Raw genomic sequence first — 23,651 nt, 5'->3', positions numbered from 1 at the left:
ACCGGATAACCCGCTGCATTTTAAGGATCATCTTGAATTAATGGGACGCAAGCTCACTATGAAGACGACTTGTAAATCTGAGCTGAAACTTAGTTGATGCAGTCATTGACAAGTCATCGCCACATCAATTTAGCCGCCTTCAGGTTCGTTGTGATCTAGTCCTTGTCCCTGTTTCTTTGATCTGTGATTGATTTTCCGGCTTCTCCGAACTTTTGGTTTTGGACAGAATTTCAGTACGTCTTATTCTCCTTCCATAAACTTAGAGGTATGAGTATTACGATAAGGAAGTCCTAAATTTCTGGATTCTCCGTGTTTATCTCACGTCAAAGCGAAACATACATGTAATTGAATAGAGATAATAATAGACCTGAAGAACTATTGTGCGAGGAAAAACGAAGGATCTGAACGAAGAAGAGCAGAAGTATAGTTGATACACATGATGCAACGATTGTTATGGAGCAAAAACCAGATCTACAATGCACGACAGAGGCTATAGTCGAATATCGAATACGAGAAAAAGGGGAAATCAAAAGTCATGTTGATAAAAAAATAGATTTCACGCCTTTGAAGTCTCACAAACACTGACCTTAAGACACGAAGGCGGCGTCGCTATGCCGGAGACCCCAGAATCGCCTGCCCCGTCGCATTGATCCACTTATTCTCCACGATTTTCTGACTTTTCCCATCATCGCGCAAATAACCCGTCACCGGATATATCACGAACAGCCCGAGGATGCATAGGAGCATCGCAATTAACGCGACCATATTCACCAGCCCTCTCCACGACAATCTCTGCTCACTGCTCCGGGCGTCTAGGTCAGCGTCCTCCTTGTCGAATCCTCCCTCATCCTCGTTCGGGTCAAACGCGTACGGCACCAAGCCGTGCTCGCTGAGCAGAGATGGGTATTTGGAATCTGATGATATAGACATCATTGAATCACGGGAAGACTCCGATGACATGAGATGTCGAAGGGAGGGAGGGGGGTCTAGTTTGAAAGCGTCGTCACCAGGCACGGATATGTGATATAGAATCATTGACCCCCGGGAATTGCGAGACGTGGAGAGTACTCTAGACTCTTCTGAGGGTACCCGGCCAAGCAGCTGCGTTGTTGACGAGGAGGGTCGAATATAACGAGGACCAACAGGTGGTGAAGGTGTCGATGATCTTGATTCAGAAGCGGGCGACGTTGAAGAAGGATTTAGTGGCGACGAAGGAAAGGCTTTCGCTGGCGACATTAATCTAGGGTATTCTTGTATTGCGTCTGACGAAACATCTGACTCGGAAATTGTCATGGAGCGTCTAAGTGGACTGAGGGGAGCATTGGGCTTCAGCATCGACGGAGCATGCATGTTCGCCACTGAGGAACGCGTTGTAGAAGCCGCGTATGACTCATATGGCGTCTCCTGCCCAGATATCGATGAAGAGCGCAAAGGGACCAGTGGAGACGCGGTTTCATGCGGTGTTGCGTTGAAAGACGCGGCGTGAGTAGCTGACTCTGCCTCCCAGGAACTCGCGGACCCAACATCCTGATCGTCGTTCGACCAAGAGCTGTAGATGGAAGACGCGGATGGTACCATGAGGAGCAAAGGGGAAAGGTTCACGGCAATACCACGATGCTTGTTTATATCCACCACTCAGCAAAAGCATCTGTGACCGGTCTCACCTGTCACGAAACAATATGACTGAATGCCTCCGCAATTGGCTTGGCACGGGATATTTATGCCATCTTCCAGAATCCAGGGTCGTTTGGGTTCTGGAATTCATTCGGGTAACCTGTGGTGAGAAGTCTATTGCCACCCTCTATAATTATTATCGATTGGTGATAGCTTGAGTGTGAGAAAGGTGCGACAAAACTTCAACTTCGTACTACAGCGGTAAGAGGATGGCTTCTGGTAAGCGTCTGCTGTTGGGATGCGAGAAAGGACAGTGCCGGTGACACGATGTTTGGGCCCCTCAAGGTGACCCCCTAGCCGAAAAGCTTAAAAGCAAGCCGCACAGCCGTGAAAATCGACGGCAGTGTGGCGGAAATATGGCAAGCGCGGGTAGCAAGCACGGATAGAACAGTATTCAAACATGGTTCAACCGGATAAATGCAGCTAGCCAAAGAACGGAAATAGCAAGGACAAAGCAGCATTCATTGCAGTCGGCATGCGAATCTTGGCCTGACCTACACACTTGAGTTGATGGCTTCCGAAGAACGAGCTAGAGGGGCTATTACCTGACAGCACTCACAAGCGGTCATTCAATTCATCAATCACTACAATACGACAAGCTCACCGTGCATTCCAACAGATGTGTAAACATGCTGAGGTTCCGAGTCCTGACAAGATGGAGGCGTCGCGCAAAAGAACACCTCGTCACCTCTGCCCTTTCTTTCCTCTAACGCGATCCTTACTTCTAGCGTCCGAAGAGTCTCAGGATCAGCGTCTTCCCCCGCATAAATTCGTCCTAACCTTGGTGACGCGGTATCGTACAAAATCTCCACCACCATCGGGTACCTTTCTCGTCATGGAACGTTTTTCTTCTAGCTCAGCGCGAGCAGCTTCTGTCCCAACGAGGAAAGTGGGAAAATCCAGACTAACCATCGACTCGGCGAAATCGTACTCCAAAGTGTTTATCTTCACGAGTCTTCCCGCTACAGCGACGGTCACATCAGCATATTACCGGCATCGACGAGATCAACAACTACCTTTTTTGTCTGACATGAGGTATTTGCATGTCAGCTGGTGTTCCATCCAATCATCTCTCTGGCAGTCTCTTGAACAGTAGTGCACGACAAAGCATCCCGAGCAGCACTTGACATCCCAAGGACAAACATGTGGGTTCGGACACTGTCACCCTATGTCAGATTTGTAAACCTTAACGGTGCAGGGGCCGTATCTGCGAATTACTGCAGACGTTACGTTGAGATACAGAATAGCCTGGAATTCCCGCATAGCTTTGCAGAGTTGCATCATGCAGAAATGTCCAAGAGCCCCACAGCAACGCCGTAGATTCCTCTAATAACCTAAGATCATGCTTCTTGATGAATCGACTAGATTTGGCCACCAGGCGTAAGACCGATGGATATATGGTATATTTTGTGACCATCTCGAAAAGCCAAGAACAGATATTCTGGAAGTTGAGGTGAAAAGGATTCGATCGACGTTTGAAGAACAAGGCAGTTTTGAAGAAAGACGGTAGAAAGCAACCTCGAAGAGCTTCAGTGATACAGGGGTGGCCGCGTTTTGTGAAACAGGGCGCATCGAAGATGCACAAATTCGACCATATTTTCTTGTGTGTATCTGTCCCACTTGACGTCGTCGATGTTGATGAGATCGTAGGCAAGTTTGGAAGATGTCAGATGCACCATGACAGAAGTAATGAGAAAGGGAAGACGGCAAGCAATGAAAGGAGAAAGTAAGTCATGAAATTCCATTGCATAAGCCACGAATGCAAGAGGACCATCGGGGAGATGCATATTGACTGTATGACACTGAATAACGTTGAAATGTGTGCACAACAGATTGCTGCCGCGTTAGGTGTATCCTTCAAAACGTCGTCCACTTGCTCAATAACTTCCCCGAAGCCGTCCACGGTCGAGAAGCTGATCGAGTTGAATAATATCAATGAGAAAGCCGTATCTCGAAGTGCTGCAGGCGAGCCACCATGGCGCAACGTATGGAACCAGAGTTGGACGAGAGTAGAAAGAACCCAAGGAGCTTTCAAAACGTCAAACTCACGAAGACATCCCTGAGTCTCCGAGTCAAAGGCGGCAAGTCTGAGAAACTCTGCTACAACCTCAAGCGTCCAGTGCTGAAATTCGGTAGTTCCACGGAGTGATGCTCCTTCGCGATGATTTCTTCCACCAAGAATGATGACCACCTCCACGCCATAGGCCAATATTCCATCACACGCTCTTGGAGCAGGCCGTGCTGTTTCGAAGAATGCTGCCCATCACTGCAACCGTGGCCATTCTGTCTCGAGTCCCATCGAAAGGCAGCACACAGGCCATCGAGGCAATCCACCATGACGCAAGCTGTCGCAGTTGGAGTCTCCAGTGACGAACGAAGATCTTGGGGCATTTTCTTGGTGCGAAGATGATGGGATACAAGTGAGAGCATCCTCGGACATGCAGAGGGATCCTTGCGAGCGTTCGATACGGCACTTGCGAGGCTAGATAGAGAATTCATGTTTACCTGAGAAGAATCTTGAGGAATAGCAAGAGGACATATAGAATCTCTGGTGGGCAGATCTGCTTTTCGTCGGGACACGTGACATCGTGCTTTGTCAGCCCGACGACGACCGTAGGTACAGCTACCAACCAAACTGTACTTTCTACTTCTCACCTTCTTTTACTATGGTAAAATGATCTTCCCGAAACCGGCCTGAGCCAGATCAATCAGAAGACTCAGAGGATGCTATTCTATGTGAGGGCCCAACAGATCCTTATCTGTTTCGCTGAGATCCAATAATAATATCTTCACAGTTCACAAGAGAAGTGTCGCTTAAGTACTTAGTCCGCTTGGCCCTACTGTCCCTCTAAAGCGAACTGCTGCTGTATAGACTGTGCTGTACAAAAGAAATGGAGTTATAGCTACATGATGGTACATTGAATTGATTGCGAGACCCTCCGAGTTCCCAAATAATGGAAGAAAGGAGCGGTCTTCACGGTAAAGTTCCCAGGACTGCTGAGTCGAATGATTTGGAAGCGTAGACTCCCGGCAAACTGGTGTAATGGAACTGTCGACATGAAGGAAATTGGGCGACCTATGTCAGGTTTTGAGATGGCGAGGAAATATATCTGTTGCGGCAAAGAAACAGTCAGTCAGCATCGCGTTAGCCAAGCTCTGCCATGAAAGCTCACCATATACTGACTGTCGTGCAGATGCATTCAGGTCTAGGACCCGGAAGTGCGGCATAGAAGAACACTTCATTCAGCTGACCTCTTCTCCTTTCTAATATGTCCATAACTTCGGGCATCCGACCGATTCCGTGAGTGCGAGACTCTTCGCCCGGGTAAACTCTCACTAGCTTGGTAGGCACGAAATTGTAGGAGATCTCTATCACCATGGGGTATCTCTTGTAAGGCTCCGTCATCGCGCGTTTTGCTTCTAGTTTTTGGCGGATTTCCTTTGTCTCCGAGAGGAAACGAGGCAAGTCCTGGTCAACCATCCACTCTGCGAAATCTTGTTCCAAAGTATCCGCCCGCATGAGCTTCCCATCTGTATCAAACCATATATCGCTTAGTTCGATTGCCAGAAACCAGAATGAAAGGTACCTTTTCTGTCCGATCTGAGGCTCTTACACTTTGGTTGATGAGTTATCCAATCATGTTTCTGGCACTCCCGAGAACAATAATGAGCGGAAAGACAGCCTGTGCATCGTTTGGCGTCCTTAGGTAGGATACACGGATTGCGGCACTACGCCTAGTTAGACGCAAAACGATGGCCGAATGCGATGATACGTACCTGTGGATTGCAGCAAATGTCCCGTGGAAGAACAGAATAAACAGATTTGTTAGTATACCTCTGCATCGCTATATCACATAGAGTGTTATAAGACGTCCACATTCCCGGGGCTGTCAATTTCACCAAGGCCTTGAGATTATGAGCTTCCAAGTGCTTGTTAGATTTGATCACGAAATGCATTACTTTCGGATAGATGCTGAATGTTGCAATCATCCTAAAAAGTTCGGAGCAAGTGTCCTCGGTGTTGTTAGGAAAGGAACCGGATCGATGCTTAAAAATCTTCGCTGCTTTGAAGCAAGTCGGGAGGAAGCGGTTTTGGAGTATCTGGACGACGCAGGGAAGGCCGCGCGTCCTGATACAAATTTCCAAGAGCTTGATGCATAGAAAAAAACAAGATTCCGCCATATTGCTTTGAATGAGTTTGTCCAGCTTCTGATCATCAATGTTCCCGAGTTCATAAGTAAGCTTGAAAGACGTGAAACGAGCCATGAGAATAGTGACGAAGGTTGGAGCATGACAGGCGATAAAAGGACAAAGAATGCAATCGGAATGAAACTCCAAAGCATAGGATATCAAATTAAGTGGTCCATCGAGGAGACGCATGTTAATTTTCTTGACCTCGATCGTCTGCAATACGTGCGCAATGAACAGGGCAGTAGCACCTGGCATATTCTGGAGCACAAGACCAACTTCTCTGATGACGAGTTTGAAGTTGTCCCTGCTGTCGGAGTTAATCCGGTGAAATACAACAAGTGAATGCGACGTTTCTCTGAGCACTGCAGGAGAACCCCCATGGCGCAAAACATGGAACCAGAGACGGACAAGGGTAGCGAAGAACCCAGGTCTTTTAAGAACTTGTACTTCGTGAGGGGACCCTTGACTCTCAAAGGCAGCAAGCCTGAGGAGATCAGAGGCTGTTCCGATGACCCTGTACTGGAAGTCGATGCATTCCGCCGACTGAGGCTCCTTCGAGATAACCTCATCCGCCATGAACGACGACCATTCCCACGCCGCATTCCATTGCTGAAAGACGCGCTCTGCAAGATCTTTATGCCTCCGATTCGCCCAGTGCAATGCAACACGTAAGCCGTCCAGACAGCTCGCCATAATTTCGGCAGTTGCAGATGGTGATTTCATAGATTCAAAAAGCTCCTGAGGGACTCGTGTCGTGCGAAGATGACGGTGCACGGCGGAAAGCATTCTTGGGCATGCTTTGACATCCTTTCGTGCAGCCGACACGAGGCTTTCGAGGCTAGCCGGTGAGTTCCTATGATTTCATACATATCTTTGAATGGCAGACAGAACGATCAAAGCCAGGCTTACCTGTTCATTCAAAATATTATGTTGCAGTGAATTGCCACTCGTCAAAGTGGCAACTAAGGCTGGTGGTACGAAAGCAAGAGGACCCTGACCGGCTTTGTCATCTCTACAGATGTTTATCATTCTTCATTGAGATGAAAACAAATTCATACCAAAAACGGTTTGTAACATACGCGACTCTAAGCCTATCTATGTCGCCGCTCGTTTGTGATGAGATCAGTCCCCCAAACTTCTACCTTTCTTTTCATTCGCAACAACGCTCTCAGAGCTAGGTTGTGCTGAATCGCTCGGAATGGGCGGACCTGTATAATAGAAGCGTCCATCTAAGCATAGTTGATTAATTGTTACTTCCACGCGAGGAACAAACCTACTGATCATATACCAGACCGCACTGATGGTCGCAAATCCCACAAACACCACAGAGGCGTAATCTAGAAAACTACGGGTCAATTCTTAACTCAAATAGGATGGTAAATTCATACTCATAGACACTCTCGTCACAGGTACCACCGCCGGCATCGAGAACAGCACCATCTCGAACATGGTCCATAGCACCGCCATACCGTTGATAGCCCATCCCCACCTACCCAACGAGTACGGAGAATCTTTGACGTTATCACGGCCATTGACAAGGGATATGAGGACTGGCATCGAATAGCTCGCCTGTAGACACATCACCGCCACTCCTACGAAAGCGTTGAAAGCCGCACTGGAGCCGAGATAAATCAGACCTAGCAGTAACTGGACAACAGTGACGAGGAGGAACGCATTAACAGGGCCGTGTTTTTCTGATGCTACATGGGCGAGGAAGGTGTGCATGGGTATTGCCTTGTCTCTTGCAAATGCCCATGTTGCTCGAGAAGCGGCCGATGAAATTGAGATAGCGCAAAACATGGCGACCCCGAAAACTAGAATTTGAATGGTGAACAAGGAGCTTAGCACGGAGGTATAAGCGCGTACTGATGAACCACTAAACCAAACGGGACAGGTGAGCAGAAAATAAAGACAGCATGCATGTTCTTGCCATTCCGAATCCACCACCCTTTGAGCCCATTATGAGCGTGAACATGACACCAATAGGCTGACCACTAGCGACTGCACATTTGCTTGGTCAATTCAAGGGGAAGATGATAGAAGACTAGGCAAACCTGCAAGTAATGTAGCAACATCCGGAAGCGTAAATAAAATGGGCAACAAGAAAAAAACTCCTTGTAAAAATCCAAGCGGAATTGACCATACAATGGCTCTTGGGAGGTCAACCGTCGGATTATGAAGCTCCTCGGCCATACTCGCAACTTAATGGGGAATGAGTCTTGATAGAATTCCATACATTGAAACGCACTCATTCCAATTGCAGCATACGTATATGCTTGACAGTATGGTCAGTGAGTGCGATAGCTGGGCTGTTCACACACTGACCGGGCTGCAAGCATAAATTAGATATGGAGGATGATACAAAAGGCAACTCACAGGTAGTAGCCCGATAAAGAACGACCATCCAGGTGTCCAACCCGACGCAGATGGATCAAAATGGCCGAGAGCGAAAGCAGCTGTATGACGACCTGACGCCGCCTTCGCCGAAATACACACGAGCATAACTTGGAAGAAGTCTATAATCGATTAAGGTCCATAGGAATTCCGGCGTACCAAGGACGCCGAGAATCGTCCAACAAGCACATACGATCTATAGATATCTTATCAACAATTTTGCCGCTCGTGTACGCAACGATGACATACGTCGATGTAATGAAGAATATCGTTCAAGAAAATTCCGAGTGCCGTACAAGTTAGTGTCACTCCCAAAAAGATGAGATCTAGCACGGATCAGACGAGGTAGTTGGAAGGAAAGCTAATCAGGCTTACATGTATGCCATGTCTTGGCAACCCAGTCCGGATGAAAAATACCCGCCCCTGCAACTATGATCTGTGCAGTGCCCTACAGAGCAGAGCCGCTTGGTTAGATAAGGCTAACGAATCACAGATAACTCAGTTCTTACGAAAGTGACTGACAAACAGATCGTCCACACGCCTACCATGGTTAGCCATCCATTTATCCATGACAAGAGCACGCGGCTCCTGGGTGATGCGAGGCGGAAACACCAATAGTACGCCCCGCCAGAGGTAGGATACTTTGCGCTAATTTCGGCCATTGACAGTGCGAGAGTAAAGATAAATGCCGATACGAATACCCATCTTCGATGGTATGAGCTGATATTTTCGTCTGGACTATGAAACACTCACCCCCAGATCAAAACCGCGGGTCCACCTCCAATGAGTCCGGTAGCGAGTGGAGCAGAAAGACCGTAAGCTAGCCATATATTTTTATTCGCGCAGCAAAAATGAATTGTTCGATGGACTCACGGACTGCCATAATGGCTTCGCCAGAGTCCAGTCACATCAAGGAGCACGGTAGTCGAAGAACAACACGTACCTAGCGTCACTGCATCGACTATCAATAGCTCAACAACCAAGAAGGAAAGAAGCGACGCACTGAACAAGATATGGAATAGCCCACGCCTCTATCCACTTGAATCAGCGAGAAGGCTGAGCGACAGTAGGAAGAATCGCATACCCGTGTCATCTCCTGCTCGTAGCCTAGTTTGTGCAGGTCAGCAACAGCGGCAGCATCGATATTGCTCGACATGGCGGTCAGAATGAAGAGCAGGCTGTCACCCAAACGGGTTTTATACTGACCGGTACAACGACACTTATCGCGGAGACGAGATAAGCAGCTAGCATGTAGAAGCTTAATCGGAGATGAAGATTCGGAGCCATTAAGAAGCAGGACGTGTCTGCCGCGGAGTACGTACGTGCGCAAGGCTTTCCGAGTCCGGTCGTCGGCAGAAATAACGATAAGACATGGATTGCTGCACAGGGATATGCATAGTCTGTATCTATCAGAAAAATCAGCTATCAGAACGAAAACTGGCTCACCGCGTCGGAGTTGTAGTGGACGGCGTTCCTATCCTCGTCACCTGCAGCTACTTATTTAGTAAACATCTCATACGCTAAAATGGCTCATTACCATCCGGAATTCACGGGTCGTGGCGGCTGAACGAATTCTGATGCAAAGGGAGCGTGTTGGTCCTGAGTGCACTATTAAGAAGTAACTACACAAGTCCGTATGGTCCATGCAAAAAAACAGAAAGATGCCAATATATAAAAGACGCGACGCGACTGGAACGACAGAGTGGCCACAGTACCCTCAGGGTACGAAATGCAATGGGCTTGCGTTGCATGTACAACCTGCTCTAAGAAATTAACAAGGGTCTTAAAATATGAGCAGGTGAAGGTATGCAGTGACGTGGAAAGTAATGAGGATAAAAATAACACGTGGAAAGTGAAAGCAACTGTCAATTCCGCATCCAATACCACCGGGAACATACCGTAAACACACTCTTGCTCTTGCCTCCGTCACCAATCAGTATCTGTGTGGCCGCCCAACAGGTGTACTGGTACTCATCCTCGATTCAGCAGCATATGGATCATAATCCATGCTCATCCCGTGACGATCGTGTGCTTCATCTTGATACGGCGCTTGTAGGCTTGCAGAGCTTGAGCTCCATGATTCGTTTTGGTTATATGCGTGCTGCAATGGGATAAAGGCACTAGAGTCAGAACTCCGCAAGGCCTTATCCGCCCCACCAGCGCCCGCGCCCGCGCCAGTACCAGTACCTAGAGAAGCACCATATCCGGGACCATCTCGCATTGCGTACGATGATGTAGGCTGACGGTTGGCCTTACGTCTTCGTCGCGTTAGACAAATACCAACAAGCGCACCAAATATGCCCAAGACAACTAATCCACCGACAACTCCGCCAACAACAGCGGCAGTACTAGTCTTCGAACTACTGTCACTATTCGATGACGTTGTAGAGCCATCGGCAGAACCTTGGGCGTCGGTACTGTTAACGCTTGTCGGTAGAGCCGCCGTGTCAGCCAATGTCTGCGTTTCGATGTTTCCGCTTCCGATGATAACGTAAGAGCCGTTACTAGGAATACCGTTCACAACAACGTGCAAAAAAGCAGGTCCCGGCTGGTAAATGTTGGCATTCGGGGGCATCTGCGAGACATGCAGCACGATAGAACCATTACTGTTCACGGTAAATGTGTTGTTAAGTTGGAGGTAACGCTGGCCCATATTCATCGCATGTGTTGTCCAACCCGTTCGAAGAACGGATACGAAAGCGCTCGCAGCGGCGTCATTAGAATCGCCGGAATATGAGCTCGAGGGTATGGTGACATCGAAGTAGTCTCCACCGTAAGAGAGTTGAGAAGGTAGCCCGGTCGGCTCCGGGCGAGTACTGGCGGAGAAGTAAGGGGGATAGAAAATTTCGGCGCGATATTCGGTGCTAAAGTAGGTCGTCAGGTTGACGTCGACATTGGGGTTTGATCCAGCAATCAAGACAGATGTGTCAGGGAGAACAATGGCGGACGAGTGATATAAACGGGCAATATCAGATGTGGAGAAACCATCATTAGACCACCTCTTGCCACTGTCTGCATCGGGGTCATAGAGAGCAGGCGTACCAACGGGCCCGGATGCAAGTGACATTCCGTAGGGCATGTCACTGTAAGACGTTGTCTCGAGAGTCATGGTGGAATAACCAGCAGTGCCGTTTAGCCCCCCGTTCACGACCAGCATTACGCCATTGGGTAGAATAACAAACTGGCCCATAGTTCTTCCCTCTAACATATCATCATCTTTAACATACGTCGGAGATGAGCCGTCCTCAGGCTCGGGGGTAATACGATGACAATCCGTTGAAGCTGGGTATTCCCATGTGTTTATGAATGGCCATGAGTAGTTACCCCAGGAGTAATCCGGCATGTCAGAACCTCCACAGAAGAGGATTGTAGGATTGTAGTTGTTCTTGGGTGTGAGAGGAAGCATGGCGACGGCTCCAGATGCAGGATACACGCGAACAACTCCACCAGGCATATCTGGAAGCGCCGTTTCCTCATTGGAGGTGTGATTCCAGAGAACTGAGGAGTAGCATATTACATATGAAAGTACAGAAACAACGAAGCAACTTACCCGTCGAGACGTTAGCCTGAACGAACATTTTACCTGATGGCATCAGGAAGGTGTGGGGATAAGAGTTGAGACCAGAAGTGTTGATCATGAACTGCATGGTAGTGGCTGTCCGTCCATTTGCTGGATAATACTCGTAGGTACATTCGGCAGCACCACCCTCGTACTCTGGGTCAGTGTTGGGATAGTTCCGGTTGATGTAACCACCGTTTGCAAAACCACCGATAATGACGATATCGCCTTCAGCGGTTGGCTCAGCCGTAGAATACCATCGACGTTTTTGCATAGAGAGTAGATCAGGATTGTCGAACCAACCACACTGAGTAGATTGAAAGTCAGATCCCGTATCACAGGGGTCGAGAATCCGAATTGCTTTTCCACCATCATAATCCTCGTATAGAGAATCGTACGAAGCCGAGCCCTCGTCATTGAGGACAGAGCCAACGCCACCACCTTTGGTAACAGCCCCGTTTCCGCCAAATGTCACGAATGAACCGTTGGGAAGATGCATACCGGACGAGCAAAACACGTTCGTCCTGACGTCCTGCACGACGACCTCGTGTGTATCGATATTCCTGGATGATGTCTAGACAACAGAACAAAAACACAAACTTTGATTGCTCACCAAACGGCACCCCACGCAGGATGCCCATTGATATTCGCGGCGTTACCCTCCGCTTTATCCAAGATGTAAACATAGTCCTTATTGCCGACGAACATCTAAGGGCAGTTGAGCGCTATCGACAGCGACAGAGAGATGAAATACGTACCATCATAGCGCTGACTGACGTGTTTCCTCCATCTGCAAACGTCCCGGCAGTCTGTGCCCAGGCAAGCGAGATGGTTGCTAGCGTAAAAACCAACAAGGATGGTGAGGGTATCATCGTGACGGTCATAATCCCTGCCGGAAATGTTGGTAGAAGGGAAAAGAGAAGAGAAGAGACCGCGAAATGTTGAGCGGTGCTGAGTACAGTATGGAGGGAGGAGGCAAAAGAAAAGAGTGTGAGGGTGATAGAAAAAGGAGGCACCCAAAAGCGAACCGTGTGGAAATTTAAGCGGCTTTCGGTTTCACGTCAACAAAGGACCCACGCCACCGCGCCTATTCTTATCTTTTTCGTACAATCCTTCTCGGCATGGGGGTTGTCGGCATTTTACTCCCAGATCATGAGCAAATCTTCTTCCGTCTTGGGGTCCTTCCGTATCACACTGGCCATGGCAGCATGACGACCTCCTTTTAGATGTTCCCCATTCAGGCTAGATCGCAAGTCTGTACAAATATTTACCAACCTTGGGCCACTTTTAGCTCGAAAATATGTTTTGTGGGGGGAAAGAGGCCCGCGTCTAAAAAAAGACTCTCCAATTTTATACAAGGGCCCAGTCCACTATAGTAGTACTCCAACCTTCTTTAAAGTTCCAGGTTCAACATTGACTTGTTTTTGGCAACCAACTGTTGATCTGTCGAGCGCGTGGAGAGAACAGCAACACCTATCCTGACATATGTACAGCAATTGATGACCTTGATGACCACGTTTTGTACTCGCGGACTAGCCTCGAGCGTGTCATTTCCGATCCGCTGTTCCAAAGGGAAATTTCCGTCGCAATACTGCTATTACAAAGTCGTCGCCTTGCCTTCTGTCCCTCCCCCCCCCCCTTGCAGAGAAAGAAAACGGCCGCCTACCTTTGCTTCGACAAATTCTGCGAAGATCTCCGAATTTTCACAAGCAATTTAATAATTGTTGCTTACACATCATGATGGTCCTGCATATGATTGACATTTCCAAAACTAAAATTATTGGCGCGATCAGCAGACTGCGCCCCCACATAGTCGATTTTATTCGATGATCATGTCTAGGCAAGCCCAGGCGCGTTGTATCAATAGTCCACAGCGGCTCATATTCATGACTCTTAGGAGAGAGAGACATACTCTACTGGCAATCGACTTGGGACTCTAAACGTTGGGAATCGGACAGAATGGAGGGGGGGAAGGATATTTATCGAGTCTGATGGTATTGGGAAGGAACAGGAATTATGATTCATAAAAGAATTACATTTCTTGACGAGAACACCTATCCGTGATAAAGACGGAAAGGAGGAACAACTGACCTTGGCATCATTGGGCAATCAGAGTCTTATATGTGCATAGCCTAATGATACCGTCTCCGTTTCTTCTACATATAAGGCGAGGAATTTCTCTAAACCACTCGCGAACCTGAGTCCCGGAAAGGGTCGGCTGGATGGCTCGAATCGAGCCTTTGAAGGGTGCGATGGTGGTGTTGTGGTGGTGAAGATTACCTAATGCAAAAGTGATACACGCCAGACCCACCTCCTCATATTATAAAGAGCGACGGATTTCTTCTAAAGCCAAACGTACAGCTTCTGTCGAGTCCGATTCAGCAAGTATGGAGAGGGGAGTATTCGTGAGAGCGTAAGTACCCGCCCGTCTGTTCAGTGGAAGGTAGTGGTGATTTTGAGGCAGCTGGATCCATACTAGGAAGGAGAATCGCATCGATATAAATAATCAAGACCATTCCCCTCTGCTTCGTGAAGCATCTGCAGGCTAGGAGCTGCTTCAGAAGTCGAGATGGAAGGTCCTGGGAGTATGAGAAGCATTCCCTGCGACAGCGATATAGTGCGGGACCAGGCGAGCCATGACAATATCAATCATGGACGTTAATGAACTGCGCACGATGCCGATGCATATTTCCTCCATCAGCACCTGCCAAGTACTAGGGCACCTATACCAACGAATAAGCAATTTGGTGCACGGATTAGAAGTAAAGACTGCTGTCCGTCCCACCATGCAGCGTGTACGTACAATGGACTAGTCTTTCGTCAAGGAAAGATCCGCCATCAGCCACCCCCTTCCATTTAGACAGGACTGATTCCGTCAGATATAGCACTAGGTTCGTCTTACCTTGAAGACGATTAGGAGACTAGACTAGTACTGTCGGACAAGATGTGTTGCACAGTTTCACGATGAGAGAGCAGTTAGAGTCAAAGACACAATTTATGCCGTCCTGAGGTCGTCAGTGGAGGAGAGCTGTCACTTTTACGTAAAGAGTACAACCGTCCGTTGGTCCATAGAAAATTCCGTTGCTCCGGTCATCGTAGAGCTACAAAAGATGATGTTCGTTTGAATAATTTTTTTGGTACGGTCACCAGAAAGATATCCTTTGCGTGAAATCACCGCTAGCGTCAGTTAAAAGTGGGTTGACGGGTTTCCACACTATAATTGAGGATAGATAGAACTGGAACGGATTGCCTGAAAAGAGATTCAGAATACCTTTCAGTGGTAGACGGACGGCCTGACTTCGACATATTTGGGCTTGGGTAAAATACCACGATGTGGCTGTGCAACCGGAGCCGTGGAAGCAAATCCGAGTACGACACATCGTACTTGTTCTCTTCCAACTTTCATGGCATTGAATGGATGGATGCCTGGAAGAGATCCTGAAATGCCCTCCCTGGTCGACTCTCATGCTGCCCGTCCGAATATTCCACCGCCGGCAGGCGCGGCACACACTGGATTCGGAGGGTAATAAATAGTCTTCTCTTCGACAGCAGACATCGTCTGACTCAATTTGAAGGGCTGGAAACGATAGCGGAGGTATACATGATGCATTTCCAGGATTTAGTCAGCGTCCAATGTGCGTAGTAATATCTGTCGGGTTTCCGAACATTTTCCTTATTATTCTTCTGCAGCGGTGCCCCAGGCGCCACACCAGTGTGGCCAGTCCAAAATTTGAACGGATGGACTTCATTATCCGATGAACTCTCGCCGCTGAACTTTCCTCAGACACCAGGATGGGGACGCCAGACGCCAGACTGGGGAGCAGCATCGGATTCGTGGCAGGGACCGCCAGCTGGATCCTGGGGCGGCGGTATGCCTGGTACACCTCATCCTCGACAAGGTCGTGCAGTAACGCCCAACAATGGCTTCTTCAGCACAGCATGGCAACCACCGGAGACGACTACACCTAATACCTTATCCGGTCAACCAGTGGGCGATGGATGGTTTAGCGCCAGTAATAATCAGACTGCGAAGAGCCCTTTTATTATGCCAATCAGTCCATCCAGATCGTTCGGAGACGGCTGGGGAGCTATCGATAATGGTGGGCCTCCCGTATCTGCCACCCTTCCGATGCCGCAATCTCCGTCAACCGAGGACGGTTACAGGATGAAGCGATCTCTGACTTGGGGTCCAGTTGTGGGAAAGAAGGCCAAGTCAAAGTCCAGGAAATGGTACCCGCACGGAGACATTGATGAGTTGAATCCGGCACAGCGACCAAGAGACTGGAGGGCGGACTTTGAGATGAGACCATCATTCATCAGGCTCAGCTTATCCAAGAATCGCTCTGATGTGCAAGGTATGTTACTCGTATTGTGCGATGAAACGGTCTGATTCGCTTTGCTCAGAGAGTAACGACCCAGAGCGACGGATCTTGCACGGCCTTCTCGCATACGATGCTCCCGCTCCCTCAATATATCTTGATCTCCGAACGAATCCGTTTACACAGCCTGCCATGTTCTCTCACCTCGGTCGGGCGTACAACCAGATAGACCTGATGCAGATTGCCACGAATCCACCTGCGCCGTTCATGCGCCTGTACCATGCCCGCTATCCGTGGTACGTGGACGTATACGCGTCGAACCCAAATGGCGTAACAATCTACGACATTCTTATGCAGCTACACGTGCAGATGATGATGCCGATTGAAAGCCGGCATTATTATTGTGAGGACGTACGGAGTAAAGAGAGGGAGCTGCTCGGCGCAGCGTATACCTCCAGATGTCATGGAGATAAAGAGACCATGTCGAGAGGAGTTGTGAGGGTAGATTTTCTAGGCATGGAAGGTCGGCTATTGCTACAGGGTCTGGTGAGAGGAAGGAACGGGATGTGGGAGATGAAGATTGCCAAGATTGACTCATGAATGCTGTTGTACGAATTTTCCCTTTTCACTGATACTACTAACCCATCTGCATTGGAATATGTACTGTCCTCATCTCGTCTTACTTGGTTTATTGTTCTTCTATCACTCTGTATCACTTATCTATTTTCTCCATCGCATCAGATATATGTTGTATTTTATATAGACCACATAATTTGAGGTATCATTTTTGAACTGATATGGAGACCATCCCGTCTTTAGAATTCTGACGTTCCTTCAAACAGATGAACAGATCATTTTGACAGGCGCCGATTGGTTTACTTACGGTGAGTTACTACCCGTGACAGTCTATCCGGGAACTTGTACGCTGGAAAATGCGGCGGTGGCGGTCTTGGATTGTCTTCTCTGTTTCCTAGGCTTCCTAGCCACAATTTATATCAATTTCGCGATCTATATCCACTGGCGCCTCCGGTCCCGCTGGCGCGCGCTGAAAAGGCCAGCGGATCACTTATCGTTCCTTGATTTTGGATCTCACAGCGGTTATTTGTTGCCTGAAACTCTGATTCGACGGGACCATTGCAACAACAACAGACATCTGTGTAATTCAATCTAACTGTCTCGATTTTCAAGACGGGATCAACCAGATGGAAACTTCGAACTGCGGCACGCTTCCCTGCAATCAAGTATGGACCCTACAGCGTTCTTATTAAGCTTTAAAAAGCCCAGGACACTATTTAAAGGCTTTCTTCCCACTGGAGCTCAAAGAATAGCATATAATCAACTTTTCATGGCCCCAAAGTTCAAAGTCATCGTCTGGTGCGCGTCGACGTCTTCCTACGTTATGGATCCACGAACTTGAAGGCTGACTTGATTCTCGATCAGTGGTGGCGGACTAAGCGGACTAGCGTTTGCTGTAACGCTGTCCAAGTATCCAGATGTGGACCTCGAGCTTTACGAGGCTGCAGACCACTTCTCCGCTGTTGGAGCTGGCATCAGTGTATGGCCGCGTGCTATAGAAGTCATGGAGATGATGGGTATGGGACCTGATTTGCAGAAGGTGGCGTCAGCACCCTTCACAGAAGACTATGGTCAGTCAAATACAAATCTCTATTCGTTGCCGAGCACTGACGTTGCCTTTCAGTTGCTGCTTGGAGTTTCAGGAAGAGCGACCAAGCGGTAGGGAAGGAATTTTGCCGCGTCGACTCTAAAGGGCATTGTCAAACGTTTCACCGAGGAGACTTGCATGACGTCTTCGTGAACCATCTTTCGCCGCGGTGTGTGATTCATTATGCGAAGCGATTACAGTCGTATTCCGAACAGCTTGATGGTCGCGTAAAGGTATTTTTCCAAGATGGGACGACCGCCGAGTGTGACGTCCTAATTGGCGCTGATGGAATAAAGTCTCGAGTACGGGCGTCCTTGCTGAAGGATAAGGCTCGGAGTGCCTCAGCAGATGGCAGACTACACGAGGCTGAGGAACTTCTTTCTGGTGTTCCTCAAATCTTTACGGGATCAGTTGCCTACAGATCATTAATTCCCGTGGAGAGAATCAAGTCGGATCCTGTTGCGCGGGATTTTCAGCTTCCCCCGCAACCTACACAGGTTGGTTGCTTCTTACGTCTCGGATGATAGTATTAAACCTTTAGCCTTTGCATTTCAGTACTGTGGTCGTGGCATCGTGGGTCTTCACCCCAGTTCGACAGAACTTTTATGAATTTTCGGTAGAACATCGTCGTATATCCGGTCTCAAACGGCGCCATGTTGAACATCGCTCTCTTTCGGCCTCAAACACACCTAATGGGTACCTCATACGACCCGCCGTTCCCGGTCCAGGTAGACAGGGCGGAATTAATGTCACTTGCGGAGTTTTCAGAATGGGAACCAGAAATCCAAGCTTGGTTACATGTGAATACACTTTCACCTATTTCGATAGAGGTCCATCCTCGCTGACGTGTCGTCTGGACTCAGTGCATCGATCAGCCAAGCAGATGGCCTATGTACTGCACCAGGTTGTTGTCATCTTACGCGTCGGATCGTGTTGCACTTATCGGTGACTCAGTAAGTAAATATGAAATAAATCAATCGCCCACTTAACGGAGGAAAAGGCACACGCAATGTTACCGCATCAGGCTTCGGGCGCAGGTCAAGCAATTGAGGTACTCTCTTCACTGTTGTCGCATTCCCCTGTTCATCTGATGAAAACTTTTCAGGATGGCTATTTCTTAGCGACTCTTCTCGGCCATTCACTTACAAAGCGGAAAAATATTCCTATAGCGTTGGCAATATATGATTCCGTTCGCCGTCCATTTGCTACTGACGTCTGGAAACGATCAGCGAGAAACGCGAGGTATTTTACTATGACCCATCAAGATTTCGAGTGGGACCAGGATGCACCAGAAGCTGAGGTATGGGAGAAGCTTGAAGGAATAGCGATAGTTATCAATGAAAGCTTCGAGTGGGCTTGGACGACCTCATTCAAAGAGATGATGGAAAAGGGTATACGAATGCTGGAGGCTGCTTAGAGGATAGAGTACATCTCGAATTTCGTATTCCATTGTTCATCCACTTAGCTCGCAGAGCATCTAATATTACGTAACACGGTGACGGGTAAGATGTGAGCCTTGCGAGACCTTTCAGTTTGGAAGTTGGAACTTTCGCATTAGAAATAGATAAAACGCATCTTAACTAGAAGGGAATGCCAAGGATCAAACCTGAGTTATGAGAACACGATTCTTGAATTCTCAAAAATCCCATGTGTTACCGCTACCACTACCAGGACACCACTGGAAGATGTGTCTGAACCAAACAACCAGTTCCAAGCTCAGTTTGGTGGAGTCTCGTTCGAGCTGAATACACACACTATTTCTTAAGCGTATACGTCTCTGTTGCACAAAGCAAATGCCTCACGGCGGTAACTATGAACTCGATCTATCCCAGTCCCAGTCTGGCGCACTCCATTCGGGCATTTCTGTCTCAAATGCACCCAAGCTCGTGGTATACCTCAATGCATGAAGAAATATATACAGCTTTTCTGGTTTGGGATCTGGATGAAGCGGCAAGTAGCACTCGGGGCAGTAATGCTGGCCAGCTTCCACTAACGGAATCTGCACCACAGGTGCCAATCCCTGCGCGCGCTCCAATGCCTCGTCCAGGGAAAATTGAGGTAGTTTAGTCTCTGGTTCTGCATTCGTAGCGAGAATGGCTTCATCGGGAGTTGTTGGTGTAATCGGGCTTTCTCCTGACCTGAACACGTTCAAAGTCTCATCGACGGACTCGGACTTCCCCTTTTTCCTTTTGTTACGTGGAGGCGGAGGTTTTAACGCCCAATGCTGCGGCCGTAATGGTTCCTTCGCGCGGAAAACGACATCTCGCCACCTGCTCCAGTCTTCAGATTCGTCCTGTGTAGCGTGAGTATCTGATTCAACAATCCAGGAGCGACATTCACCTTCATGTTTCTTAAACGTGTAATGATTCCTACAGCTTCACTGGAAAGTGGTACAGGTGATCCCATACCAATGTCGCGCCCCGTTTCTCGAGGTAAAAGTTTAGTTCCAGACATCAAGGCAGACGAGGCGCCGCCCTTGACCAGTGACTCAGGACTACCGTCGAGCTCGGTGCTGTCTTTAAGATGTGGAGGTGGAGCGGGGGCGGACCGCTCATCACTGGGAGTGAGATCAACGCCACCTCTTCCTAGGCCGGCGCCCTAAACGACAGACGACTTGAGAAAATACATGGTGACAAGGTAAATACACGAACCCAGATTTTGGTCTCAGAATACACAGGATCATTGGCGATGGGGTGTCCCAAGTATTGCAGGTGAACGCGAATTTGGTGTGCTATGTAATATATGAGATGTAGTATATTTCCTGGGATGATCTGAACATACAGCGACCCGTCATAGGCTTGCCTGACAAAGGTGAGCAACAGAATCATTGCATTTCAGGTGGCCGACTCACAAAGGACGACGCTACTGTCAGTTTTTGAGTCATATCGAATTCGAATGAACGCAGTTTTCGCTGGCTAAACGGAAAATTAATCCTAGAACGACAGTCACAACGATGTTACTCACCTTGCCTTCTGGATGGACAACGTTTAAACCCATCTGTCTATCGATTGTCAGCAGCGGCTCCTCGCAAACGACTTCTTCTCTACGGGACTTCAATCAGATGGATGGTTTGGTTCGATCGTAAGATACGGGACGAACTTGGGGAATTCTCCTTTACACCTAGCCACGTATTCTTTCTTTATGGTACCATCCATAAACTCTTTAGTCAGGGATCGAGCGCGCTCAGTGGAGGTCGGAAGGATCATAAGCCCTGAGGTCAACCTATCCAGTCTGTTCACAGCTTCAAACTGCTGAGATCAGTCGTAATAAGAGGAGATGAAAAATACGTACTGTATACCTTCTCCAAGCCAAACTCGGTCATGAGAATTTCTACCAGAGTATTCCGATAGTATCTCCCTGACGCATGTACAGGCTGTTAAGGTGTCAGACAAAGGATAGGACGAAACGGACAACATGGACGAACGAACGATGCTGCCAGGTTTATTCACGACGATAAACTCGCGCTCCTTGTCCTCGAAAAGAACCCTGACTGGCGTCGATGTCACGGGGGGTTCGTGGCGGTGGACGACATTCCTGGTGATACGTTAGCCATGGACGAGTGGGTGCGAGAAGGATGTACTCCATGAGGTCTCCATCTTGTATTATTGTGTCAGGCTTGGCGGGTTTGCGATTTAATGTAGTAACACCAGAATCTAATGCATATCTCTGCGGCATATACGTGAACAAAAAGTCAAAATTATCAAGGTCAACGACTCACATAGTATTCCATCGAGCGATCCCTAAATTCCGTAGAAACAACTTCGAGTATCTCACGGCCAATCCATCTTTCTTTCGCGTATGTACTATATGGGTACCAGTACGGCGGCACTTTACGCAAGCCAGGGGCGACAGGTGGTACTTGAGGTTCCACATCGGCCAATGTAGTGAGTACGAGACTTGTCATGACTCGACTGAAAAAACTGGAAGGCGAGAGAGGTAACTGCGGTAGCACGAATCTTGCGCGAGACGCGAGACGGTCGATACTGGGATATGCCACCTTGATGATAACTCTACAGAACCGACGTGCGAGGTGAAGCGTAGCCAGCGGGCCGTGGTGAAGAAGTAAAGAGACCAAAAAATATCTTTGTGGCTATGAAAAGCCTTCACGTGCCGAGCTGACCCTAACCCCAAGTCACTCCTTGTTCATTCCCGTCGTCTACTGCCTACATCCATATACCTCGATGTCTACAGCTCACAGGCCGACATGGGACCCAGCACAGGCCAAAGATGTCAAGGGAGGATCTCGTCAGTTCTCTGTGCGAGATATGGCATCACACACAAAGCTGAAATTTCGGTACGACATGCCTGTTCTTTTTCATGCCTTACTAGCTAATGCGCCGTAGACAAGTGGGACAGACATCAACAGGCGAGGTCAAGAAAAGAGATCTACGCGCTGAACTTTTAGCCGCGGAGCAAGAGGCGCGGAACAAGAAGCGGAAGGCTGAAGGAAAGGCGCCACTTGTAGAAGATGTACTTGCTGACGAAGATACCAACAAGCGGAGAAAGCTTCTGCAGGACGTTATTGCTCTCGACAAGGACGACGATGACGATGACGATACAAAGGGAGAGGACAAGGAGAAGGCCGACGAAGAAGAAAGGTGCGTTTCTCGCAAAGGCTGCCATCTCGCGACTTTGAATGTATCTTAGTGAGGATGACTCGGACGACGACGAAGATGACACTGCAGAACTGCTACGTGAACTTGAAAAGATCAAACGCGAGCGGGCGGAAGAGAAGGCACGACAAGAACGCGAACTGTCGGCGTCACAGGCGGCGTCGAGAGAAGCGGAAATTGCTACCGCTAATCCTCTTCTCAATTTGGCGGCTGCCTTGGGACAGGGAGCGCCTACTGGGGTGAATACTACTGTGCCCGGGACTTTCTCCGTGAAACGGCGCTGGGATGACGGTATGTGTCGGATCTCGTACCAACTCTCGTACCAACCCAGTCCGTTTCTCCAGACTTGATCTTCAAGAACCAGGCCATGGACACAAGGAACAAGCCTGAGGGTCAGTTCGTCAATGACCTTCTGCGGACGCAGTTTCACAAGTGCGTTTTTATGCATGCGTTCACTACTGCCTCTCATTTTCTGCAGGAAATTCATGGCAAAGTTTATCAAGGTCAGTTTGCTGAAATTTCGGAGTCCACGTGTCGCTGACCTATACTTCAAGTGATCTACATACTATATCTACCCATGAATTGTAGATTAGGCTCTCGCAGCTATATTGTACACTGAAGCGATTCTCCTATGTTCACATTTTTCTTCAAAGACACTCGCATAAAGATAAGTCAAATGTATATATTCATGCTCTGAGGCAGAGCTTATAAGGGCCAAGCGAAGTACCTGGCCGTTGATCCCAAGCTTCTACTTCAGTTATTTAGGAGGGATACGTATGCAGACATTATCTGCGAACTGAAGAAACGGATGATAGAGCTGGGGTAGAATTGATATGGGAGGGTTGGAACGTAGACATTCCCTCCACTAAGCATCCTTCATCAGTGACAGAGTCGAAGAGAATTTCTGCAAGATAGCGGTAAATAATCTTGGAGGAAAGTTTCAGATCTAAGTTTCAGATCCTAGAGGTTAGAAGTTGAGAAACCTGTATATGGTCCCAGTAAGGAACACCGGAGTTCTGTGCCACCACTATAAAGTGTCACACACCATGCCGCCGTGATGTCTACCGGAGTTTGATGCAGTCATGGGGACCATAAAAGAAGCAGGTGAAATATTATATTGTCACTGATACATTTATCGTAGACTTCAGTTCAGAGTCGTCGGAGGTAAATTGATGGTGGACATCCGGTCGGGAAGAGAAGGCAGTCTCAGAGGTGAATTCAGATACAGTGGCCATAAC

The 23,651-nt window shown here is 48.4% G+C and overlaps 10 protein-coding genes across 10 annotated transcripts; 3 read left to right on the top strand and 7 right to left on the bottom strand.

Annotated features, from left to right (window-relative positions):
* Positions 1–284: 284 nt before the first annotated feature.
* On the bottom strand, positions 285–1,935 carry BT62DRAFT_581187 (uncharacterized protein). The gene has a single exon (XM_043181497.1). The coding sequence runs from the start codon at positions 1,576–1,578 to the stop codon at positions 610–612; it is 969 nt and encodes a 322-aa protein (XP_043034048.1). The 5' UTR covers positions 1,579–1,935; the 3' UTR covers positions 285–609.
* An 880-nt stretch (positions 1,936–2,815) lies between these two features.
* Positions 2,816–3,249, bottom strand: BT62DRAFT_581185 (uncharacterized protein). The gene has a single exon (XM_043181496.1). It carries the CDS (start codon positions 3,089–3,091, stop codon positions 2,861–2,863), a length of 231 nt encoding a protein of 76 aa, XP_043034047.1. The 5' UTR covers positions 3,092–3,249; the 3' UTR covers positions 2,816–2,860.
* Positions 3,250–4,551: 1,302 nt separating this feature from the next.
* On the bottom strand, positions 4,552–6,869 carry BT62DRAFT_580917 (uncharacterized protein). Its single transcript, XM_043181494.1, has 5 exons — positions 6,775–6,869; positions 5,452–6,718; positions 5,262–5,403; positions 4,859–5,205; positions 4,552–4,723 (listed from the first exon to the last, which is right to left on the bottom strand). Exons 1-5 carry the CDS (start codon positions 6,780–6,782, stop codon positions 4,649–4,651), a joined length of 1,839 nt encoding a protein of 612 aa, XP_043034046.1. The 5' UTR covers positions 6,783–6,869; the 3' UTR covers positions 4,552–4,648.
* A 118-nt stretch (positions 6,870–6,987) lies between these two features.
* Positions 6,988–9,415, bottom strand: BT62DRAFT_910432 (amino acid transporter; the record flags this gene model as incomplete). The annotated part of the gene is made up of 14 exons (XM_043183797.1): positions 6,988–7,094; positions 7,143–7,202; positions 7,254–7,705; positions 7,779–7,866; positions 7,920–8,066; positions 8,114–8,140; positions 8,238–8,369; positions 8,419–8,455; positions 8,509–8,585; positions 8,635–8,707; positions 8,769–8,964; positions 9,013–9,127; positions 9,263–9,290; positions 9,344–9,415. 14 exons carry the CDS (start codon positions 9,413–9,415, stop codon positions 6,988–6,990), a joined length of 1,611 nt encoding a protein of 536 aa, XP_043034045.1.
* BT62DRAFT_580968 (uncharacterized protein) lies at positions 9,280–10,219 on the bottom strand. Its single transcript, XM_043181495.1, has 6 exons — positions 10,158–10,219; positions 9,797–9,867; positions 9,706–9,746; positions 9,582–9,659; positions 9,344–9,517; positions 9,280–9,288 (listed from the first exon to the last, which is right to left on the bottom strand). The coding sequence occupies exons 2-5, from the start codon at positions 9,797–9,799 to the stop codon at positions 9,421–9,423; spliced, it is 219 nt and encodes a 72-aa protein (XP_043034044.1). The 5' UTR covers positions 9,800–9,867; positions 10,158–10,219; the 3' UTR covers positions 9,280–9,288; positions 9,344–9,420.
* Positions 10,193–12,690, bottom strand: BT62DRAFT_910420 (copper radical oxidase variant A; the record flags this gene model as incomplete). The annotated part of the gene is made up of 4 exons (XM_043183794.1): positions 10,193–11,757; positions 11,810–12,381; positions 12,432–12,526; positions 12,577–12,690. The coding sequence occupies 4 exons, from the start codon at positions 12,688–12,690 to the stop codon at positions 10,193–10,195; spliced, it is 2,346 nt and encodes a 781-aa protein (XP_043034043.1).
* Positions 12,691–15,225: 2,535 nt separating this feature from the next.
* On the top strand, positions 15,226–16,933 carry BT62DRAFT_937933 (uncharacterized protein). Its single transcript, XM_043187431.1, has 4 exons — positions 15,226–15,341; positions 15,394–15,453; positions 15,509–16,173; positions 16,223–16,933. The coding sequence occupies exons 1-4, from the start codon at positions 15,262–15,264 to the stop codon at positions 16,735–16,737; spliced, it is 1,320 nt and encodes a 439-aa protein (XP_043034042.1). The 5' UTR covers positions 15,226–15,261; the 3' UTR covers positions 16,738–16,933.
* Positions 16,934–16,958: 25 nt separating this feature from the next.
* Positions 16,959–19,298, top strand: BT62DRAFT_975752 (FAD/NAD(P)-binding domain-containing protein). Its single transcript, XM_043189202.1, has 8 exons — positions 16,959–17,511; positions 17,578–17,783; positions 17,837–18,297; positions 18,356–18,373; positions 18,421–18,600; positions 18,664–18,753; positions 18,801–18,851; positions 18,906–19,298. The coding sequence occupies exons 1-8, from the start codon at positions 17,381–17,383 to the stop codon at positions 19,215–19,217; spliced, it is 1,449 nt and encodes a 482-aa protein (XP_043034041.1). The 5' UTR covers positions 16,959–17,380; the 3' UTR covers positions 19,218–19,298.
* Positions 19,299–19,610: 312 nt separating this feature from the next.
* BT62DRAFT_910357 (pseudouridine synthase) lies at positions 19,611–21,704 on the bottom strand (the record flags this gene model as incomplete). The annotated part of the gene is made up of 11 exons (XM_043183788.1): positions 19,611–20,093; positions 20,141–20,398; positions 20,452–20,531; positions 20,582–20,602; positions 20,652–20,715; positions 20,765–20,843; positions 20,900–21,041; positions 21,092–21,173; positions 21,229–21,334; positions 21,381–21,466; positions 21,519–21,704. The coding sequence occupies 11 exons, from the start codon at positions 21,702–21,704 to the stop codon at positions 19,611–19,613; spliced, it is 1,587 nt and encodes a 528-aa protein (XP_043034040.1).
* Positions 21,705–21,981: 277 nt separating this feature from the next.
* On the top strand, positions 21,982–22,988 carry BT62DRAFT_975746 (Cwf15/Cwc15 cell cycle control protein; the record flags this gene model as incomplete). The annotated part of the gene is made up of 5 exons (XM_043189201.1): positions 21,982–22,094; positions 22,144–22,398; positions 22,448–22,704; positions 22,758–22,845; positions 22,892–22,988. 5 exons carry the CDS (start codon positions 21,982–21,984, stop codon positions 22,968–22,970), a joined length of 792 nt encoding a protein of 263 aa, XP_043034039.1. The 3' UTR covers positions 22,971–22,988.
* Between the last annotated feature and the right edge of the window lie 663 nt (positions 22,989–23,651).

This window comes from Guyanagaster necrorhizus (genome assembly GCF_019112545.1).
Source record: "Guyanagaster necrorhizus MCA 3950 unplaced genomic scaffold BT62scaffold_48, whole genome shotgun sequence".
In the NCBI taxonomy this organism is placed as follows: domain Eukaryota; kingdom Fungi; phylum Basidiomycota; class Agaricomycetes; order Agaricales; family Physalacriaceae; genus Guyanagaster; species Guyanagaster necrorhizus.
Note: the sequence above shows the minus strand (reverse complement) of the source record. Positions and strands in the feature narration are given on the sequence as shown.

Excerpts from the sequence above, each read along its gene's own strand:
- BT62DRAFT_581187 (XM_043181497.1), bottom strand. The coding sequence starts at position 1,578 with ATGGTACCATCCGCGTCTTCCATCTACAGCTCTTGGTCGAACGACGAT.
- BT62DRAFT_581185 (XM_043181496.1), bottom strand. The coding sequence starts at position 3,091 with ATGGTCACAAAATATACCATATATCCATCGGTCTTACGCCTGGTGGCC.
- BT62DRAFT_580968 (XM_043181495.1), bottom strand. Across the intron at positions 9,660-9,705 it reads TCCACTACAACTCCGACGCG|ACTATGCATATCCCTGTGCA; the intron begins GTGAGCCAGTTT and ends TGATAGATACAG. Across the intron at positions 9,518-9,581 it reads ACTCGGAAAGCCTTGCGCAC|CTTCTACATGCTAGCTGCTT; the intron begins GTACGTACTCCG and ends TCTCCGATTAAG.
- BT62DRAFT_975752 (XM_043189202.1), top strand. The coding sequence starts at position 17,381 with ATGGACCCTACAGCGTTCTTATTAAGCTTTAAAAAGCCCAGGACACTA. Across the intron at positions 18,601-18,663 it reads AAATCCAAGCTTGGTTACAT|TGCATCGATCAGCCAAGCAG; the intron begins GTGAATACACTT and ends GTCTGGACTCAG. Across the intron at positions 18,852-18,905 it reads GCGCAGGTCAAGCAATTGAG|GATGGCTATTTCTTAGCGAC; the intron begins GTACTCTCTTCA and ends AAAACTTTTCAG.
- BT62DRAFT_580917 (XM_043181494.1), bottom strand. Across the intron at positions 5,404-5,451 it reads ACATTTGCTGCAATCCACAG|TGCCGCAATCCGTGTATCCT; the intron begins GTACGTATCATC and ends AACTAGGCGTAG. Across the intron at positions 5,206-5,261 it reads CCTCAGATCGGACAGAAAAG|ATGGGAAGCTCATGCGGGCG; the intron begins GTACCTTTCATT and ends GGTTTGATACAG.
- BT62DRAFT_937933 (XM_043187431.1), top strand. The coding sequence starts at position 15,262 with ATGCCCTCCCTGGTCGACTCTCATGCTGCCCGTCCGAATATTCCACCG. Across the intron at positions 15,342-15,393 it reads GCACACACTGGATTCGGAGG|GGCTGGAAACGATAGCGGAG; the intron begins GTAATAAATAGT and ends CTCAATTTGAAG. Across the intron at positions 16,174-16,222 it reads GAATCGCTCTGATGTGCAAG|AGAGTAACGACCCAGAGCGA; the intron begins GTATGTTACTCG and ends CGCTTTGCTCAG.